The sequence below is a fragment of the Saccopteryx leptura genome, chromosome 3 (assembly GCF_036850995.1).
Source record: "Saccopteryx leptura isolate mSacLep1 chromosome 3, mSacLep1_pri_phased_curated, whole genome shotgun sequence".
NCBI lineage: Eukaryota > Metazoa > Chordata > Mammalia > Chiroptera > Emballonuridae > Saccopteryx > Saccopteryx leptura.
In genome coordinates, this window is record NC_089505.1 from 132,918,610 (window position 1) to 132,938,100 (window position 19,491).

The 19,491-nt window shown below is 43.2% G+C and overlaps 1 protein-coding gene across 8 annotated transcripts in view; it reads left to right on the plus strand.

Annotated features, from left to right (window-relative positions):
* FGGY (FGGY carbohydrate kinase domain containing) overlaps nt 1-19,491 on the plus strand; it is a 450,547-nt gene that overhangs the window by 63,417 nt on the left and 367,639 nt on the right. For all 8 annotated transcript variants that reach the window (XM_066376414.1, XM_066376408.1, XM_066376413.1 and 5 more), the window contains one exon: nt 15,127-15,215. In XM_066376414.1, the coding sequence (XP_066232511.1) occupies nt 15,127-15,215 (89 nt within the window). The remainder of the gene's footprint in view (nt 1-15,126; nt 15,216-19,491) is intronic.

Consider the following 19,491-nt stretch of genomic DNA (forward strand, 5'->3'; position numbering starts at 1 on the left):
TCATCAATACCCATACCAACACCCTCTCATAAAGTTGCTTTAGTCTGACTTCTAGGCCTTGTATTCCCAATCCGCAGTGTTTTCTGGCTCAAAAAATGCAAGCCTCAGGATGTGTGCAGAGGGAGTTAGCGACCTGCCCGAGGTAGTGGGTCTGCCCGCCCGGCCTCTGCCTCTCATCAGGGTTTTGCTGAAGGGTCCGAGCTGTGACACTGATAGACATTCTCTCCCAGTAATGCTACATGTACAGTCTTGGAGCTTGCTAAGTAAAGCAAAGCAATCAATTAGGAAATAAAATCTTTTTACCAGTTATTAAGATTATTAATCCTATTATTAATAAATAATAATAATTAATTTCCCCTAACATTTTTGTTAATATTCCTTCAGCACTGAATAGTGAAAATTCTTAATCATGGACAGGCACCGGGCCGTGGTCTGGCATGTGGGAACAAGTGGTCTCCGTGACCCCTGAGGTTTTTCCTTTAATGCTGGCATTCTGTAAACCCAAGATAGATGAGATGAGGCGAGACCAGGACCAGAGGAAAGCCTCCTGCAGTTGTCTTGGCCTGAGGCCCTGTGGTCTGGCTTTGGCTGGGGGTCAGAGACAAGCCCCTGGACCTGACAGAGAGTGAATCACTGGGCAAGCATTTATCGAGCACCTCCCATGTCCTGGGAAGCAGCAACTGGACAGTGGTGAAGGGAGTGTTGCGTTTCGAGTTCCAGTGGTCAGGGTTTCACCCAGGCTTCTCGCATGCTATCTGCATGCTGTTGGGCAATTCACTTCACTATAGGCCTTAGTTTCCTGTCTGTATAATGGTGTTGGTGAATATTCTGTATCAGAAGATGTTTGGTAAGTTGTAGAGTGCTGGTGGGAGTGATGTATGTTCAGATGGTGATGATGATGGCAGAAGGTGACTTTTGGAAAGCAAACCAGTGAGGTCTGTTTTTCTCATATGTATCTCTAGATGCAGTTAAGAAAGCCAAGAGTGGAGGGAAAGAAAATGTGCATTGCTCTTTAAGGACAACTTGGGGAGCAAGTGTCAGTCCTGTTGGAGCAGGTGGGAACGGGCTGGGAGAGGTTCACTGCATGCAGCAAGTGAGTGGGAAAGCCAGGGCTTTAACCCAGATCTAACTAGAGCCTGTGCTCTTTCCACAGCAGCTCGCAAGCCAGGGCTTGGGGGAAAGGGAGGAGTCAGGGAGAGAGTAAATCCATCCTCAGAGGCTCCAAGCAAATCTTTCCAGAGCAGTTTCACTTACACTATTATTACTGAGTTATAGGGTATCACCTTTAGCAACAAATATTCTCAGGATGATGGCTTTAAGAATGGGTCTGTGTTTTAGAAGTGGTCCAGAAATACTGTGGTGTTAATGAGTTTCTGCCAGAGCCGATTAGGGACATTCATTCATTCAACAAGCATTTATTGGAAATTTTGTTTATTTCGGGTACTTTGTTAACTGCTGGGAGAGCAGCAAATACAACACAGCCCCTGTCCTCAAGCTGCTCATATTCTAGAAGAGGGACAGAAATAAAATCACGGTGCACTGTTAGTGGAATGGAAATTTAGGTCACTCTGGAAATACTACCCCAGTTAGGGGAGAGGAGTTGGGAGGAGGTGATATGTAGGCTGGGGGTGACAGATGTGTTGGAATTAGCTCAGCACTCGGGTGGGCGTGGCTGCTCGCACCGGGTGGGCGTGGCTGCTCGCACCGGGCAGGCTGGGTGGATGAAAGAGCCTGGGGAGAGGTCTGGCAGTCTGAGGAAACAAGACCTCCGCGGGGCTGTAAATACAGCATGATGAGAACTTAGAATGCGAGAGAGCAGTCCAGTGAGTCAGTCGAAAAACCACCTTTTGAGTCCCTGTTGTGTATTCAATACTATTCATCGCACGAGTTTCCTTTCTGGACTGCATGGGGTGGAGCCAGTTTACCTTAGCCATAGTGAGAGGAGAGACAGAAGCTCTTTGCCACATCTTTTCTGACTGTCCCATGTCCAGGACCCGGACCTGAAAACTCAGTGAAGACAAGCTCCAACTGCTTTGGGAGCTGAAGTGTCCCCCCTGGGCGGAAGGAGAAGCTCTCCTCATGTCAGTCGGCTCTGGGCTAGAGCTAGACCGAACAGTGCCCCAGAGAATAAAGCAGTGAATTAACCCCTCTTCCCAGGCGGGTGGGCTGCACCCCAGGCGGGGCTCTTTCCACCTCTCCTCTGGGGGACGTGTGACTCAGAGGCGGTGACATCATCATGACATCAGTCACCCAGAGGAGAGACAGTGCTGACTGAGCAGGCCTCTGGCTTCTGCCCTTCCTTCTCCATGTTTTGTCTCAACAGGGACATTGTCATGGTCCTGCTGTTGTTTTTCACACATCTTTTTCATTTTCTATTTTTTCTGTCTCTCTTCCTTTTTCTTCCTCATTTTATATATTTATTTTTCATGGTAAACCTATTTTAAATTTATTTTTATTTTTAAAAATTAGTTACTGCTTTGAGAGAGACAGACACACAGAGAGAAACATCTATTTGTTGTTTCATCCACCTATGCATTTATTGGTTGACTCCTGCCTATGCTCCAACCCGGGATCGAACCTGCGACTTTAGCTCGGTCCACGTTCCAGCCACCTGAACCACCCAACCAGAACCAGTCTATTCTTCTTTTCACCCCATTCCCTTTCTCTCACTGTCTGTCTTTTGCTTTTATCTTGAGTTTCATCTTCTTTCCTTCTCCTCTTTTTAACCTTTCTTGTTACATTTTCTCTCTTGCTCATCTTCCCTTTTGCCTCCATTGTTCTATCTTCTTTCCCGAAGTTCCTTCTCCTCCCCCTGTGTCAGAGACCTACACAGAAACTGGTTCTCCTACATCTTGTCTTTCTCCCCTCCAGACATCCCACCATGTTGTTATTGTCCTAACCTTCCCAACACTGAGTGTACAAGTCACCCCTGCTCAGGTGTGATGGTGGATGCTTTCTGTTCTGACTTGAGTGTCTGATCCCAACACAGAGCTGCCTCTTCCTGCTCATCATACACACTTCTCAGGCTGCCCCCTCAGGGTCCTGTTCTGTGCCCAGGAGACAGTGGATGCTTCTTCCTATGCTTTTGCTCAGGCAGTTGCCCCAGCTTGGACTGTTCTCTCTCCCATCTTCCTTAGTCTTTGCCTTCCCTGCACACCAAGGTCAGACGCTCCCTCCTCAGTAATACTCCACCTCCTGCTCACAGCAGGGTCCTTCCTTCATGACTAGGCTGCATTCTTAGTTTATGAATCTGGTATTTTAGAGCTTGAATTATTCTGTACAGTACATACATTCCTGCTGAGTGCCGCATGCACACAGACTCTTTGCTGTACCTACCCAGTATGCAACTTGAGGATTGGGACCAGGACATCCCTGCCCTTCATGGCCCACCTGCATTCCTAGCATGCACCAGCCTAAGACCAGGACTGATAGTTGCATGGTTGATAATATTTAAGAAATAGTTATTTCATGTTAACTCCTAAGATACAGATGAATAAGTTATAGTCCTCCCCTAAAAAGAGCTAAGAGTCTAGTACGGGAGACAGGCCCCCATATAATTTGAGAAGAGTAAGGATGTGGAGGAAACTGACATTTACCGGAAATGTGCCAGGATGGGCACATGACCATGTACAACCTCATTAGATGGAATCTTACTAACAATACTATGAGTTAAATATTGTTGTAAATGAGCAAAGTGAGACCCATAGATATTAGGTGACTACTGGCCAACACAACTAACAAGTAGGAGAACCAAGGTTTGAACTAAGGTATGTCAGTCTCCAAAGCCCTGCTCCTTCCTGAAGGTGGAAACAGGAGGTGAACTGACATTCCAACTAGTATTAGAACAATTATTTAAGAAGTGATTACTGTGTGTCATACGTCGTTGTTCCAACCACCTCATGTATGTTTGCTCCTTTGTTCCCTCAACTCTATGGTGTAGGTAGTAGTAGTGTTCTCTGTAATTATTATGGGGCAAGGAAATTGAAGTGAAGAGTGAGTAGTTAAGTAGCTTTCCCAAGGCCATGCACCTATGAGGTGTTGGAGCCAGGATATTCACCTTGGAGTGTGACCCTGGAGAAGAGGCAGCAGAATGTGCCAAGTCACCTCTGTGCACAGTAGCATGTTGCGTTACTAGAGCTGCCATTGCGTCAGCCCATTTGGAGAGCCAGTAGCGGTGCTGATAGCTGAAGGTGTTGACATGTGAGGATAAAGAGGAAGACTGGAGTCAGGTCACAATAACCTTCTCATGTATTTTTAATTGTATTGGGGTGACACTGGTTAATATAATTATATGGGTTCCACCTCATCGTGTTCCATGTCCTCCACAAAGACCCTTCGCAGAAGATGCAAGGTAGTGTTCGGAGAAGGGAGGTTTTCTGTGATGTTGGACTGTTAGGTATCCACCATAAGGAAGAGTTTGTGAAGTTTTGATCTTCTTCTACAGGTTGAGCAGGGCAGGCATTTCTCAGTTGTGGCCCTTGTCTGTGCCCTGGAGGAAATGAACAGTGCTATAAATGAACACGGAAGGATAGATATATACCCAAATAAGCCCCAAAGCAATGCCATAATGGAACTGTAAGGAATACCTATCCTTTATGGGTTGGGGATAGGTCAAGTTTGGGTTGAGATACATTTGGGGAAGAAAGAGGAGGGGACATCCACATGAGCCAGCCTGAACTTGACACCAGGTTGTCCTCAGATGTCCCAGAGCATTCAACATTTGATGGAGTGCTTTTCCGGCTGCAGCCCCCTCTCCAGTGGTGCTTGGCAGCCGTTCAGCATGGTGCTGCACTGACCTGAGAGTCCAAGCCAGGAAGTGAATGAATCCATTTTCCAATTAAAATGAAACTTCTCCAAAGGACCTGCTCACCCGGAGAAGAGAAATTTATCTTCCTGGCAGTCTGGCTTGGCTAGAAGATGTCTCTGTTCCTAAGATAGACTATGAAAAGCCATTACTTGAATGAGAAAAGAGAAACTGGGACAGCTCTTATTCACAACCTCATTTATTTATCCATTCATTCCTTATTTCCATTTCCATAAATTTCTACTTAACTTGTACATCTCTGCTCATTCACTTATTCATTCAGCTAATGTTATTCATCATCTATATATTAGATACAATGCTACTCCCTAAGAATAAAAAGATTGAAAGAAAATACAGCGTTGGCCCTAGACGATTGGCTCAGTGGTAGAGCATTGGTCCGGTGTGTGGATGTCTCAGGTTTGATTCCTGGTCAGGGTACACAGAGAAGCAACCATCTACTTCTCCACCTCTTCTCTCCCCCTTCTCTCTCTCTCTCTCTCTCTCTCTCTCTCTCTCTCTCTCTTCCCTTCCTGAAGGCATAGCTTGATTGGTTGAAGCACATTGGCCCCAGGCACTGAGGATGGCTCTGTGGAGCCTACACCTCAGGTGCTAAAAATAGCTCAGTTGTGAGCATGGCTCCAGATGGGCAGAGCATTGGCCCCAGATGGGGTTGCCAGGCCAGGGTGCATGCGAGAGTCTGTCTCTCTAGCTCCCTTCTTCTCATTTGATAAAGAAGAAAACCATAGTCCCTACCTCTTAAGAGCTTTCAGCCTAGTGAAGGAGACAGGCACATGAACCAGATGATGGGTAGTGCTGTGGTTGAGTTATTCACAGAGTATTATGGGGGCGTACTGTGGACGCACCTAACTCAAGGGAGTCAGGGAAGATTTCATGGTATGGGTAACACTTGAGTCTTTAATGATAGGTACATGTTGTCCAGGCAAAGTGTTTCAGAAAGAGTGCACTAAATAAAGGCAGGGTGTATAAATAAAAATACAATGGTGAGAAAAAGCCCAGTGGATATGGGTGATATATTGCAGTATCTCAGAGTGATCAGAGATGAAGCTGGTAAGACAGGGATCATATATGTCATATAATGAATTTGATTGTTCACTCCAAAGATAGTCGAAAACTTTGAAGGGTATAAAGTATACTATTATAGATTGAAATTTCCCTGTAAGTGGGGACTGTGTCTGTTGTTTGCTTGTTTTCTTAGCATTGAGTATAGTACCTGACATGTAGAGGATACCCAATAAAGACTTGTTGAATTAGTGAAGTATTTATATAGTCAAATTTACATTTTACATGGGCCATTCTATTCTAATTGGCTGTGTATAGGGTGGGAATTGAAGGGGCTAAGTTTTGAAAGTTAGGGACTGTATCAGTTAGCTTTTCTGTGTAACAAAGCATTTCAATATATAGTGATATGAAAAACCACCAATTTTTTTAACCTCATAATTTTGCAGGTTGCTCATTTGGAGGTTACTCTTTATGCAGGTTGCTCAGAAAGAGGCTTTTTCTGGTATCTACAGAATTTATTCAAGAGTCTATGTAGGGCTGCTGGTAGGATTTGCTGATCTTGGCTTTGTCCAGCTTTCTTGCATGTCTTTGAGCCTCGGCTGGGATTGTTCACTTTTGGCCCACGTGTCCTCTCATTCTCCTGCAGGCCAGCTTGAACTGCCTCACATGGGAGCATTACATTCCAAGAAGACAGAAGCAAGATCTTTTGAGTCCTCAGTAGAGAATTAATACAGTGCTACTCCTTCATTCCATGACTAAAACAAGTCATAAGGCCAGCCCTAATTCAAGTCATGGATAAATAGATTCATCCCTTCATAGGAAGAGCTACAGAGTCATGTTAAAAAGGGCATGAATTCAGAAAGGGGTGGCTTGATCTGTGGTGGTGCAGTGGATAAAGCATCGACCTGGAAACCTGAAGTCACCGGTTTGAAACCCTGGGCTTGCCTGGTCAAGGCACATATGAGAGTTGATGCTTCCTGCTCCTCCCCCTTCTCTCTCTCTCTCTCTCTCTCTCTCTCTCTCTCTCTCTCTTTCTCTTTCCTCTGTAAAATGAATAAATAAAAAAAAAAGAATTCAGGGAGGGGAAGAATTATGGCCATTTTTATAGTGTATCTTAGATGAGATAGCAGTAATCCAGGTGACAGAATATGACAGACTGGAAATGGGGTAATGAAGATGCGAGTGTGATGTTTAATTTTAAGTGCCAACTTGACTGGGTCATAGGGTGCTCGGACATTAGGTCAAACATTATTCTGAGTGTGTCTCTGAGGGTGTTTCAGGGTGAGGTTAGCATATGAATTGGTAAAGCAGGTTACCAGTAAAGCAGATTGCCATGCCGTGTGGATGGACCCCATGTAATAAATTAAAGGCTTAAGCAGAACTGAGAGGCTGAGTCAGAGGGGATTCCCTTTCATTGCCTTGAACTGGAACATCATTCTTTTCCTGCCTTCACACCTGACCTGAAACATTGGCTTTTCTTGGGTCTTGAGCCTGTTAACCTTCAGACTAGTAGTTATATCATTAGGTCTCCTGGTTCTCAGGTTTTGGACTCAGACTGGAACTCATGGGTCTCTAGCCTATTGCAAATTTTGAGACTTTTCAGTCTCCATAATCTTAATAGCCAATCCTTATACATATAAATGTATGTGAAAGATTTCAGATATATGATACATATGTGTGTGTGCACACACGCACACACACAGTTGATCTCTAACTATATTGTTTGAACTGCATAGGTCTACTTGTATGCAGATTTTTTTCAATAAATATGCAGCTGGTTCTCTGTACCCACTCATTTCATTGTTCTATGTGGCTTTCTCTAAGGTACTTGAGCATACACAGATTTTGGTATCTGCTGGGGTACTGAAACAGATTTTCTGTGGATTCTGAAGTATGACTGTAGTTAACTTGGGAAATTAAGAGTCATATGTGAATTTTTGACTGTGCAGGGGGCTAGTACTCCTAACCCCTGCATTGTTCAAGGGTCAAGTGTGTGTGGTATAAATTCTCCTGTTGGATTATTGGCTCTGATTTTTTGGAGAACTCTGACTGATACATGGGGATGAAGAGATGGGAACTTCTTCAGGAATTAATTGTAAATTAAGATGATTGGCTGTAAGGAATGAGAGAGAAGTATAGATGACTCTTTAGGTAACTGGATCAACTGACATAGAAAATCAAAGAGGTAGAAAGCATTTTGGGGAAGGTAACGTTGCGTCTTGGGCGTGTTGATTAGCGGTGCAATAGGACACCCAGGAGACCTGTGTCAGAAGAGGGTTTGGGATTTGGCACGTTGTTTGACTTGTAGTTGGTCGGAACCATGGGAGTAATGGAGACTGCCCAGCATCAGGAACAGTGAGAAGAGCATTTGGATGAGGCAAGAACTCTGGTAACATCCATGTTTAAAGGGTGGCTAAGGAAAGGAACTCAAGAAGGAGACAGACAAGCCATGAGAAGGGTGTGAAGGGATCCAGAAAATGAGACATTAAGAAAGATGAAAGATGTCCTCAGCTTTCCACTGCTCCAACCCTTCTACTTTTTTTCATGTTTGTTCCGAGACCTTGCATCCCAAAGCCAACTCTTTCTAGAGGGACTGACTCTCTTCCTCCCTCTTTTCCTCCTTCCATCCCTTCCAAAGACAATACCACCCACAAGAAATTGTGTTATCTAGGTCACCATTGACACCCTCAGTTCTCCTGGCCCTTCTGTATTGTATTTTGCTTCAGGGAGATGGACACCTGAGCTAGTGCTGGGCTGGTTCACAGAGACCTACATTTCAGTCTGTCTTTCCACTTCCCTGTGTGTTACCTTGGGACAGTCATGGTGTGGTTCCCTCCTGGATTTTAGTTTCTTTCTTTTTTTTTTTTTTTGTATTTTTCTGAAGCTGGAAACGGGGAGAGACAGTCAGACAGACTCCCGCATGCGCCCGACCGGGATCCACCCGGCACGCCCACCAGGGGCGATGCTCTGCCCACCAGGGGGCGATGCTCTGCCCCTCCAGGGCATCACTCTGCCGCGACCAGAGCCACTCTAGCGCCTGGGGCAGAGGCCAAGGAGCCATCCCCAGCCCGGGCCATCTTTGCTCCAATGGAGCCTTGGCTGCAGGAGGAGAAGAGAGAGACAGAGAGGAAGGAGGGTGGGGGGTGGAGAAGCAAATGGGCACTTCTCCGGGAATCGAACCTGGGTCCCCCGCACGCCAGGCCGACGCTCTACCGCTGAGCCAACTGGCCAGGGCCGGATTTTAGTTTCTTAACATGCAAGATGAAGTTTGTAATTTCTTGCCCTCCCTGCCTTAAAGAATTATACAGAACAGATGAGATCATGCGTGTTAAAGTGCTTTGAAAAACATGAAACTCTGTAGCAGTAATTAGAGTGAAACTCATTGACTTATCAGGTCTTCTACATTATTTCATTTAATTCTCACAATATCCCTCTGAGGTAGATGCTATAGTAATATGTCATTTGAGGAAACTGAAGCTTAGAGAAATTAATTTACTTAAAGCTACACAGCTGGGAAGTGGTGAGGACAATAATCAAACTCAGGTCTGCCTGACTCCAAAGTTCTTTGAGCCCACATACCAAAGCCTTGTTTTCCTAACGCATGTGGTGGGATCACATTCCCGGGCAAAGTCAGCTTTGCTGATTCTGAGCAGCTTTTTTACGGTTGGGAAGTCAGCTCTAGTGTGGATTATAAATTTACCTTTCTGTACAACAGTCGGGCTCTAGGGAAGGTGGTGGTAGGAGGGAGGATACATACATATATATCTACTTCCTGAAAATTAAATAATTTAAATCATACAGTGGAACTGTTTTATTTTATAAGGCAATTATTTGAAGGTACAGTTAAATCCTCCTCTAACAGGGTAATCATATCTTGTCATTTCAGGGTTTTGTTTCTCGGGTGCCATTGTCCGTAGTAGCATAGGTTTTACTGGACCTTATGGCTTCAACTCAAAATCTTTCCCCTGTGAAGCCTTCCCTAGGTGCCCCAACCCCAAAGCCTGTTCTGTCCTCTGAACCCTGTCTGTGATTACTCATTAGAGGCAGCTCTATAGCCACACTCAAAACATTGTGATGAAGTTATGAGGCTGACTCACCAAACCTTGGTTTTGGGCTCATTACATTATTGTCATACATCATCTTAAATTAATTACCTTTTCCTTTTGTGCACATCTTTCTCCAACTCTGTTTTAACTTTGAAAGAGTCTGACTCTAAATTTCTTTATACCTCCTGAAACATTTGGCATTTTTTCCCCCATGAGTCAGCTGGCTTTTGCCCTCCAGGAGTTTGTCATATTGAGGTAGATTTAAGCACATGAATATATAATTAGGATAGAGCAAAGGATGGAGGGATTTACTGAAAAGGTGACATTTGAGCTGGATTTGAATCAAAGGTAGACATTTGATCATGGGAGAAGATGAGGAAGTCAATCCAAGCAGAGGCATTAGCTCAGTAGAGGCATGGAAGTATAAAAGTGCATAATGCATTTGGGGAAGTGAAAGAAATGAGGTGAGAGCAGGGCAGGGAGAGCGAGGAGGGGGTGACAGGAGATCGGTCCAGAAGAATTCATAAAAATAATGGCCACGCTGGAGCCAGGCTGTTAAGTGTCCTGAGAGCCATGCCAAGGAGATAAAATGTGATTCTCAGCCACGAGGAGCTGTTGAACCATTTTCAGTGCAATGGTCATTGAATATAAAATTCAACATAATGGTCATTTCAATATAATGGTCAGTTTTAAGTTTTTAGAAACTCACATAGCACATACTTTTCAGAGTATCTGTCTGTCTTGCAATATGTCAAGTGTTAGATCTTTTTCTCTGTGGATGAGAGTTTGAAACACACGATTATTTCATTCTTTCTGGGAAGTTTCTGGTTGGGAATAGTGACCCACTTGATGTTTTCAGCATCATTTTCCTTTTAAGAATGATATTTGGGGGTTAAGTTTCTTCCTGATACATCTTTCATCTCTGACCCATCAGCTTGTGCCCTAATTTGGAGTCTTACATGCAGAATGAGGATACAGTTTTGCTTTTTTATGGGTTGTTGTGCTGGAAGACAACAACATCATGAGTATTTGGAATGTTCAGGCAGGATCGTTTATTGGATAGGGAATTAGCGAGCTCTGTTCCCTCCCTTTTATTCACTGTCCACAGCAGATTTCCCAGATAGAGTCCCTTTGCAATTAATAACAAAATACTTGGATGACCCTGTTGGATCTGGTCATCTCTGCTTTCTCATGCTACTCTTAGACCCTAGTGTCTCCCAGCATGCATTGCAATATCTGCTTCATTTTTCATACAAGTTCCCTCAGCATCTAGCAGCAAGCAGAGCCCTTGCTGCCTCCTGGGACACCACAGAGAGAGGGAAGGTTACATCTCTCCCTGCCTGAGGCTGGGGTGGCTGCTTCCTGGCCTTGAGTCCAGGAGACATCCTTCTATCTCCACCCTCTGCTGAGACCTGCAGCTGTGTGCACTTTGAGTAGTGCCTCCTCCCAAGAAATGCTGTAGTTGTATGAAGTAATACATGATTTAAAAAAAGTAAAGAGTTATTCCTTTGGTTGCTTTCAAACGGGAGGGTTGCTTGCTCAAAGGATTTTTATTGGAATGCACAAGTCTTATTGCCAAGTCACACCCCAAATCATGGCTGATGTCTTTTTTTCTTAAAAAGACTCATTTTTGTTAGTTGCTTGGTAACTGGAGGATTGACTTAAGGCATTCAGCACAGAGCTCTCCTAGTCTGAACTGGATTTAGCTCCTGTGGAATGAGATACACCTAAAGGTGGCACGTGTTGAGGACCTGCTCTGTGCAGGGAGGTTGTTACTAGGTACAGAGAAATTGAGTTGCCCAGAATTGAAAGTAAAATCTCTGAAATTAAAAAAATATGTATGTAAATAAATGTGTTTGGGAGCGCTTTTTGTTGTTGTTGCTTTCTTTCATAAAGAATGGCCATAGCTTCCTTCATGACCCTTCCAGAAGGCCAAAACCTTCCACTCTGACAGATATGGCGGCCTCACAGTGACTGTGGCATAGTGGGAGGAAGGGACACTTCCTTAGAGCTGGTAGCCCTGTGTGACACTGAGCTAAGCCCTTGTCATTTGAACCACAGTTCCTACATCCTTTGTATTCGACTCTTGGCTATTGCCTGCCCACCTCGGAACCACCCTAAGAATTGAACCACCCTAAAAATCGGGGGCCATGAGGCACAGGGGAGCGCTGCTGTCAGCTGCGGTGGAGTGTCCGAGGGCAGTCGCTTTGTCCTGATGCAGGCCTGTGTTACAGAAGAGAATTCATTCAGTATTAATTTAGTAAGGTTGTGGCCCTCGCCCAGGACTGAACAGGCTGGGGAAGAGGAGAGACAGACAGAATCTTCCCACAGAACTAAGGTAAACATTAATCTACAGGGGCTAATAAGCCCTCAGTCAGAATGGCATTTGATGACAAAGCACTTGGGACCAGGTAGCCCCACATGAGAAGCGCATGGGGTCCTCACAGGTAGTCTGGCAGTAAGGGGGTCATGCTCCTGGAGACGTTCCCTGTCGTCCAGGCATGGTCTCCCTACCCTTTGCTGGCTAATCTCCAGGCTGCTTTTGTGGAGAAAGCAGGGACTATTGTATTGCTGTCTGTCTTCTTCTAGACCATGTGCATTCTCAAAGATGCCTCTTTCTTTCTTTCTTTCTTTCTTTCTTTCTTTCTTTCTTTCTTTCTTTCTTTCTTTCTTTCTTCTCTCTTTTTTAAATTTTTCCATTGATTTGGGTGGGGGGGAGGGGAGAAGCATCTCAACTTCTTCCACTTAGTTCTGTTTGGTTGTGGATCCATTGTTTTCTTCTCATATGTCCCCTTACCAGAGATTGAACCCACAGCCTCAGTGCACCGGGATGACATACTATCTACTGAGCAACCCGGCCAGGGCCGCATACCTCATACTTTCAATAAGATTGTTCTGGGTTTTTTTTGTCCTGTAGAGAGGTCCCTGATTTTAATCAATGATGCTGGAGTGGTCTCAAGAAGAAATGATGCTCTTGGCTGCCTTGCGCCTCCAACCCCCAGTGTGTGTCTTTCTGGCAAGAGGCCTGACGCTCTCTTTGAGATGTTCTGCGTGGGTGCCATTGTCCACAGCGGCTGTCTGCGTGGTCACAGGCTGAAAGCTCTCATTATGCGAGGTCTTTAATGACCCTATACAAGATCTAACAGAAGCCATTGTTTTCTGAGTTTAGGAAGCTTACTCACCTCTGGCTTGAAGCACTGCTTATTGCTGCAATGGTTTTTAGTGGTTCTTTTCTGGTGACTGGCCTTGGATTTCTGGTGCCTCAAGGAGGAGGCAACCTTTTTCTCCTTCTCCCTGAGAACCAGTCACTGACACCATAAAGCACGTGGAAAGAGATTTTTTAGATTACCCAGAAGGCATACTAGTTTCACTACTTTGACTCACATACTAATTTCAAAGACTACCATTTTTTTATTGTGACCTGTTAGTGTATAAAGATACTACGGTTCATAGCTGTGTTAGGCATATTTAATCAACTTTTAGGTTTTGCTTTTTTTTAATATTAACAAGTGTGGGTGTTCAAAGAGAAGTTCAGCCCTTTCTAGATATAACTTCTCATCCAAATGGCTAGGGATTTAAGCAAATCAGCAATGACAAGAATAGAAAATGGGCTGTTTACATCAGAACCCTTTTGATGTTACTGTTGTTTTAATTGAACCCTGTACCTGGGGTAATACTTAGTTTCTCTGCTATGCATAAATGTCTGTGTCCACATAGTTGTGATAGGGAAGGGGGAAATAAGAACTCATAGAATTTGAGGGCAAATGTAGATAAAGTCCAGTTGTGTGTCTGTAAAATAAATGTGATAACAGGTCTTCTGTATTCTTCTAAGGAGATAACACATATAGAAGCCCTTTGTAAACTCTGAGACATTCCTCACATGAGATATTAGAGGGTGAAATTGAGTGGTTTGGTTGTTCAACAACTACTTATTGAGTGCCTGCTATGCCTCACCCTCTAGCAAACACTGGAATGTGTCTCATCTGAACTTCTGATTTTTGGTAGGGTCCCAAAGATACCCTTGTGATTATGCTATATTCCTTGTTTCTGTATCCTCTCGGGAGGGGATAACTGAAACCAAGACGTGGACAGTTGCTTGGGTGGTAGGAAGCCATTTTTGCTGTTGCCTCTAGTCTGCTTTACTTTTCCCTTCATGAAGCTTTGCTTCTCTAGGTATGGGGAATGGCCACCTCCCAGTTTCCAAGTTTAACTCACCACCAGTTTCATTCAGAGGCAGAGGATAAATGAATTCCATTTGGATCCTGCTTCTAAATTCTTGGGAGAAGAGATCTGATTGTTTCAGGTCACATGTCCATCCTGGTTTGGTGAAGGTAAATGGAGTCATGTAGTTTCTACTTCTCAACTAAGGGTTCAGTCCAGTGTAGGTGGAGGAGAGGGACAGTCATGGGATATCATGGTGGATAAACTGGCAAGGAAGGTACTTGACCTCCTAGAACTTACAATCCATTTGTAAAGAAAGCAAGACACCCACACACAATTGTGCGGTGGTGGGTTGTGTGATAGCCACACCTAACCTGAGCAGGAGATGCTGGAAGGCTTCACCAGGGAATGAGGGATAGGGGGGCAGGGCGACGTGGACCCTGGGAGGGTACAGGGTGGTGAGTGAGCAATGAATGTTCCAGGTAGGGTCGGCAGAGGAAAGAAAAAGCCTAGAGGCCAGAGAAACTCTGACCACACTGGCAGTGTGGAAGAAATAAATGTTTTAAAAAACGTACAGTAATAGCTTGATTACATGCCATTCTCTTTGGCTTAGACGAGAAGTTTGTTGAGGGCAGGAATCACATTTCCTGTTGCCTTGGGAACCGGTTGGTGTGGGGAGAATTTTTCATGGGCAGGACATGTTCTGTTTTATGCATTAATTTCTTAGTGCAGTTTTCTTCCCAGTTTACAGCTGTTCAGCTTTGAAATCTTATATGTCTTGAAGAATGTCCTCTGGCCTTCTCTGGGAAGATGGATTGCATACCTTCACAGAGTGTGCTTCCTACTTCTCCAGGTTGGCAAAGGGGGATGAAAGGGAAATTATAGTCACTTTTGGAAGGATCAATAATTGCAATTTTTTTTTTCCTATATAGGTATCATTTTTACATCATCCCCTCTCTCAGCACCCAAGTAGATGTTGTATTGGGCATTGTTGGCTATACTTTTGTTTTGAAAATTTTGAGACATTATTGAAAGAGGAGTAGGGTAGAGGAATAAAAGCCCATAATTGATTCTAATATATATTTAATTTGGCAGAACTTGAGAGAGACTTGCTGGGATAAGGCGGGACATTTCTTTGATCTCCCAGACTTCTTATCGTGGAAGGCAACAGGTGTCACAGCACGGTATGTTAATTATAAGTTAGATTTTATTTTCGCTCATCCATTCTCGGGTGTCTGTATATATATTGCTTTCTTAACTGGCTTTGACTGGACACACTGTTTGTACATCTGCATGCGATTTTGCATACTTGAAACATCTTGAATCCATCTTGCACCTTCACTGCACATGCCCAAGCACCGTTGTTCCTATGAGGCTTGGAATGTGGTATCCAAGGTGAAGACCATTCATTGAAATTGGACACATTTGAAAGAGACATGGGCCGTCCATCATGAAATGTGACTGTTTTTCCAAAGGCACTTTTTTACATAGTGAATAAAAGAAAAATGTATTTTTTGGCCCCTAAAATTAAGGCAAGAGATACGTTTAAAAAAATTTTTTTTCAATTACAATTGCCATACAATATTATATTAGTTTCATGTGTACAGCATAATGATTAGACATTATATAACCTATGTAATGGTCCTCCTGGTAAGTCTAATACCCATCTGACACCATGTATAGTTATTATATTATTATTGACTATAGTCTCTGCACTGTACTTGACATCCCAGTGACTATTTTTATAACTGCCAACTTGTACTTCTTAATTCCATAATCTTTTTCACCACTAATAGATATGGTTTTTTAAGAAAGCTGGTTGGGTGTGTTATGAACCTATTCTGCCTTTTACATTAATGTACCATAAATCATTGCAGAGTGTAGAAGTATCTATGTTTAAGTCAACAATATATTTTAATAAATTATGAATGTTATAAACATGTGCTTCATTGCAGAAACAATTTAAAAAATACTGATTGAGTGTGAAATTGTGGCTGCTATAATTAAGAGTGGATGTGTGCATGGATACATATATAGATAGATAGATATAGATATGGATATGGATATTTATATATACATATCTCCATATCCATATATATATATATGGGCAGATTAATGTGAAATCTCAAAGTATGCACATCTGTTGTCATTCTGAGCTCCGATTTTAGGGGAGGCCCAAAGAGGAAAAGTAGCAAGGTGGGGAGGGGTCTTCCAATCTTGAAAATGATTTAGAATCTGTATTGAGCAAATCTGTGAGGAAGAGGCTCAGTCCCCAGAGGACAGATAAACCTGTATAAATATATATATTTGCAGAGGCAGGTGTTGTACTATAAAGTCAGCTCCTTTAGAAAGGGCCAAGTCTTCCCCATTCTTCTTTTTATCAATATTTAAACTCAAGGGAAGCTGGGAATAGGAGCACCATTTTCCTCATGCTCTTTCTATCTGTCTCATTTCGCATGATAAGAATGTGATAGTTCACCAGCAGGGGCTTACAGAAAGGAGATAGAAGAGGACATGTTTCACAAGCACATCATTTTTCATGTGGATTATCATTAGTCCAAGGTTTCAGGGTAGTGGGCATCCACATGCATATACAGATAGCTTCAGCAAACCTCAGGTCCCACCCTTCTCTGGGGGAGAAAGCTCCAGAGGTGTGATCTGAACTTCACCCCAGAAGGTACAAGTAGTCACCCTATGCTGTTACCACCAGTGTGGAGGCCAGTGCTGGGTGAAGATCTCATCTTGGGTATTCCTTTTTTGGTGTGAAGTGTATGGTTATTTCTGTAGGTTTTTTGTTTATTTTTAATCTTTGTGCAGTAGTGAAAGAAATGTTTTCATTGTTTTAGCCAAATGGACCTACATTGCTCACAAAAATTAGGGGATATTTTATTACTTCATATTCATTTTTAAAATATCCCCTAATTTTTGTGAGCAGTACTAATAGTATGGGTATCAGCAATATCCCACTGGCCTGCGAATCTTGAGGACTCAAAAATAGAACTAGAGATGGAAGAAGACCTTGCTTTCCTTCTCTTTTAGTGTATTTTTTTTAGGGGTGGGGATCTTATCCAATTCAGGGTATTGACTTGCTCCCTGGTTCTTTGTGATGATGCTGAATAGTCTAAACCCCCATATCCTCATGTCTCGTGTCAAATGAAGACACCAAGGAGTAGGCATTTGGAAGCTAGCTGTCACTCAGATAGACTTAAACGTGGTGGCATGCATATACACTGTGGAGTCACAGTGTGACTTCACATTGTGAATTCTTCAATTCTGCCATGCAAGAGTTATGTTCTTGGGTATGTTCTTTTCTTCTTTTGAATCTCAGTGTCCTTATCTATAAAATTGTTATCATGATGCCTAGCTTGTAAGCTAGTTTGGAGAGTCCCATTAAACTAATTTTTCTAAACTAACCTGAGTATAGAAATCAGCTAACTCTTCATTCAAAGCACAGATTCCCAGGGCTTCCAGTTTTGAGCCTATGGATCAGAATCTCCATGGGGTACCTGAGGGTTTTATGTGTGACAAGTGCCCCAGGTGTTATATGATCGGGTAATTTTGGACAGTGTTGTCTCACAGATTGTACGTGAAAGTAATATGGGACTTCCATTTCCTTTGAGGGATTGGAAGCATTTTTAAAAGGTATAATGACTTTGGTTAATTTAAAAATGGAGAGCTGCTGTTGACCTATCAAAAGAACATGCCAGGGAGCTTCCAGCCCCGCTCATGACAATCTGAAACCCTGAGGAAGTGGCAAGTTTAATGCTCAGAAAGGATTTATTGGCTGTTCCGTCATCCCTGCCATTTCTTTAACTGGCTTTGACACTCATGACTCATTCTGTTTTTATTGGTACAAACTTGCAGTCCTCCTCTCTGTGCCCCTTGCCCTGTACTTGCGCACTTGCATGTACCTTCAAAGTCTCTCCCACGTTCCCTTCTGCAGCAGAGTGTGGGGCTTGTCGCCAGGCAGCAAGTTCCTCTTGCACACCTGGCACACCTATCTCTCACAGCTGTCTTTCTCTCATGTTTTCTTAGTCTCCAATTCTTTCTTCCTTCTCTATTTCAAACTGCGCAATCAGGGTGGAACTAGTAACACCTCTGAACTTTCTCGGTTGTATAATTGGATAATGGCAGCGCCCATTTCATGGGTTCCGTGTATGGACTGAGTGAGGTAACAGGAAAACTTCCAGCACAGTGCTGAGAAATTTTTTGAAAAAATTAGCTATTTTATTTTGTTCCCTTTTTCTATCAATTTTGGCAGAGACTCTTTGCATGAAGTTTCCGGCGTAGTGGAAAGAGGGAAACCCTTGCCGTCAGACTGACCTGGGTTTGGTGTCTTTGCTGTGTACTGTTTGCAGGAGCCTGGAGCAAATGATGCCCCTCCTTCCTAGCCTGATGTACCCCCCCCCCCCCCGCCCCACACACACACTTCCCTGAGCTTCAGCTTCTCACCTGGATGCCCATTCAGGGTTACTGAGGGTCTTAGAGGTACTGGGGCTAAAAGGTACATCACAAAGTATTTTAACAATGCATGGTTCTTTTAATGAAAATCCCCATTGTCCTTTTTTTCTAGAATAAGGAAGATGAGGGAAGGTCTGATTGAATGTGCCACTGCCAAAAACAAAACAAAACAAAAAAACTTCGGGCAGTAAAACATGAACTTGGCATCCTCTGGACCAAGGAGAGATTCAGATTTGTGTTTATTTGGCTCTTATTGTGATTATTTTGGGAGGCTTTGGGGAAATGAGTGCCAAAAAGGCTAGAGGGTGTTTATTATTATTCTAGTGGAGTGAGGACTAAAAAGTGATTGGATTTCACCTTGTCTTAAAGCTTTCAGACTTGTTTTTGGCAGTGACATTAGGTAAGAAGTCCCTCTCCTCTTATCTGTTTTTCCCCCCTCCCCTCTGGTATTCCCCCCACCTCCCTTTAGTTATTGTTCTCATCCTTCAAATATGGCAGCTTCACTTGCTTATGTGAGTCACTGAGAAAATCACCACCTGCCTCATGATTAATTAGTAATTCAGCTCCATTTTTTTATTATATTAATGAAAATAATTATTGCTATTTTTGTTGTTAATAATAATAAGGCTAATTATGATTTATTGCGTGCATTTTCTTTAGTGGTGATAGGCATATTATCAAATGTGAACCCCATTAGCCCTGAAAACCATTGGTAAGGACAGGTGGTGTTACCATTTTGCAGTTCAAGAAACAAAGCTGAATGTTTTAGTAATTAGCCACATTCTAGCCGTTGAGTGTGAAACTGTCCAGAACCTTGGTAACTCAAAAAGTGGGAGGTCAGAAATTTGAATAATAAAATTTTGTATAATCAGACAAAAACATTCATATATATAAGTTCTCACTCTATGGAGATTTGAAGTGACCGGTAATAAAATAAGATAAAAATAGTGATAAAAAGTTTTTAAAAAATCACAATGGAATGAAACTACTAAAAGAATA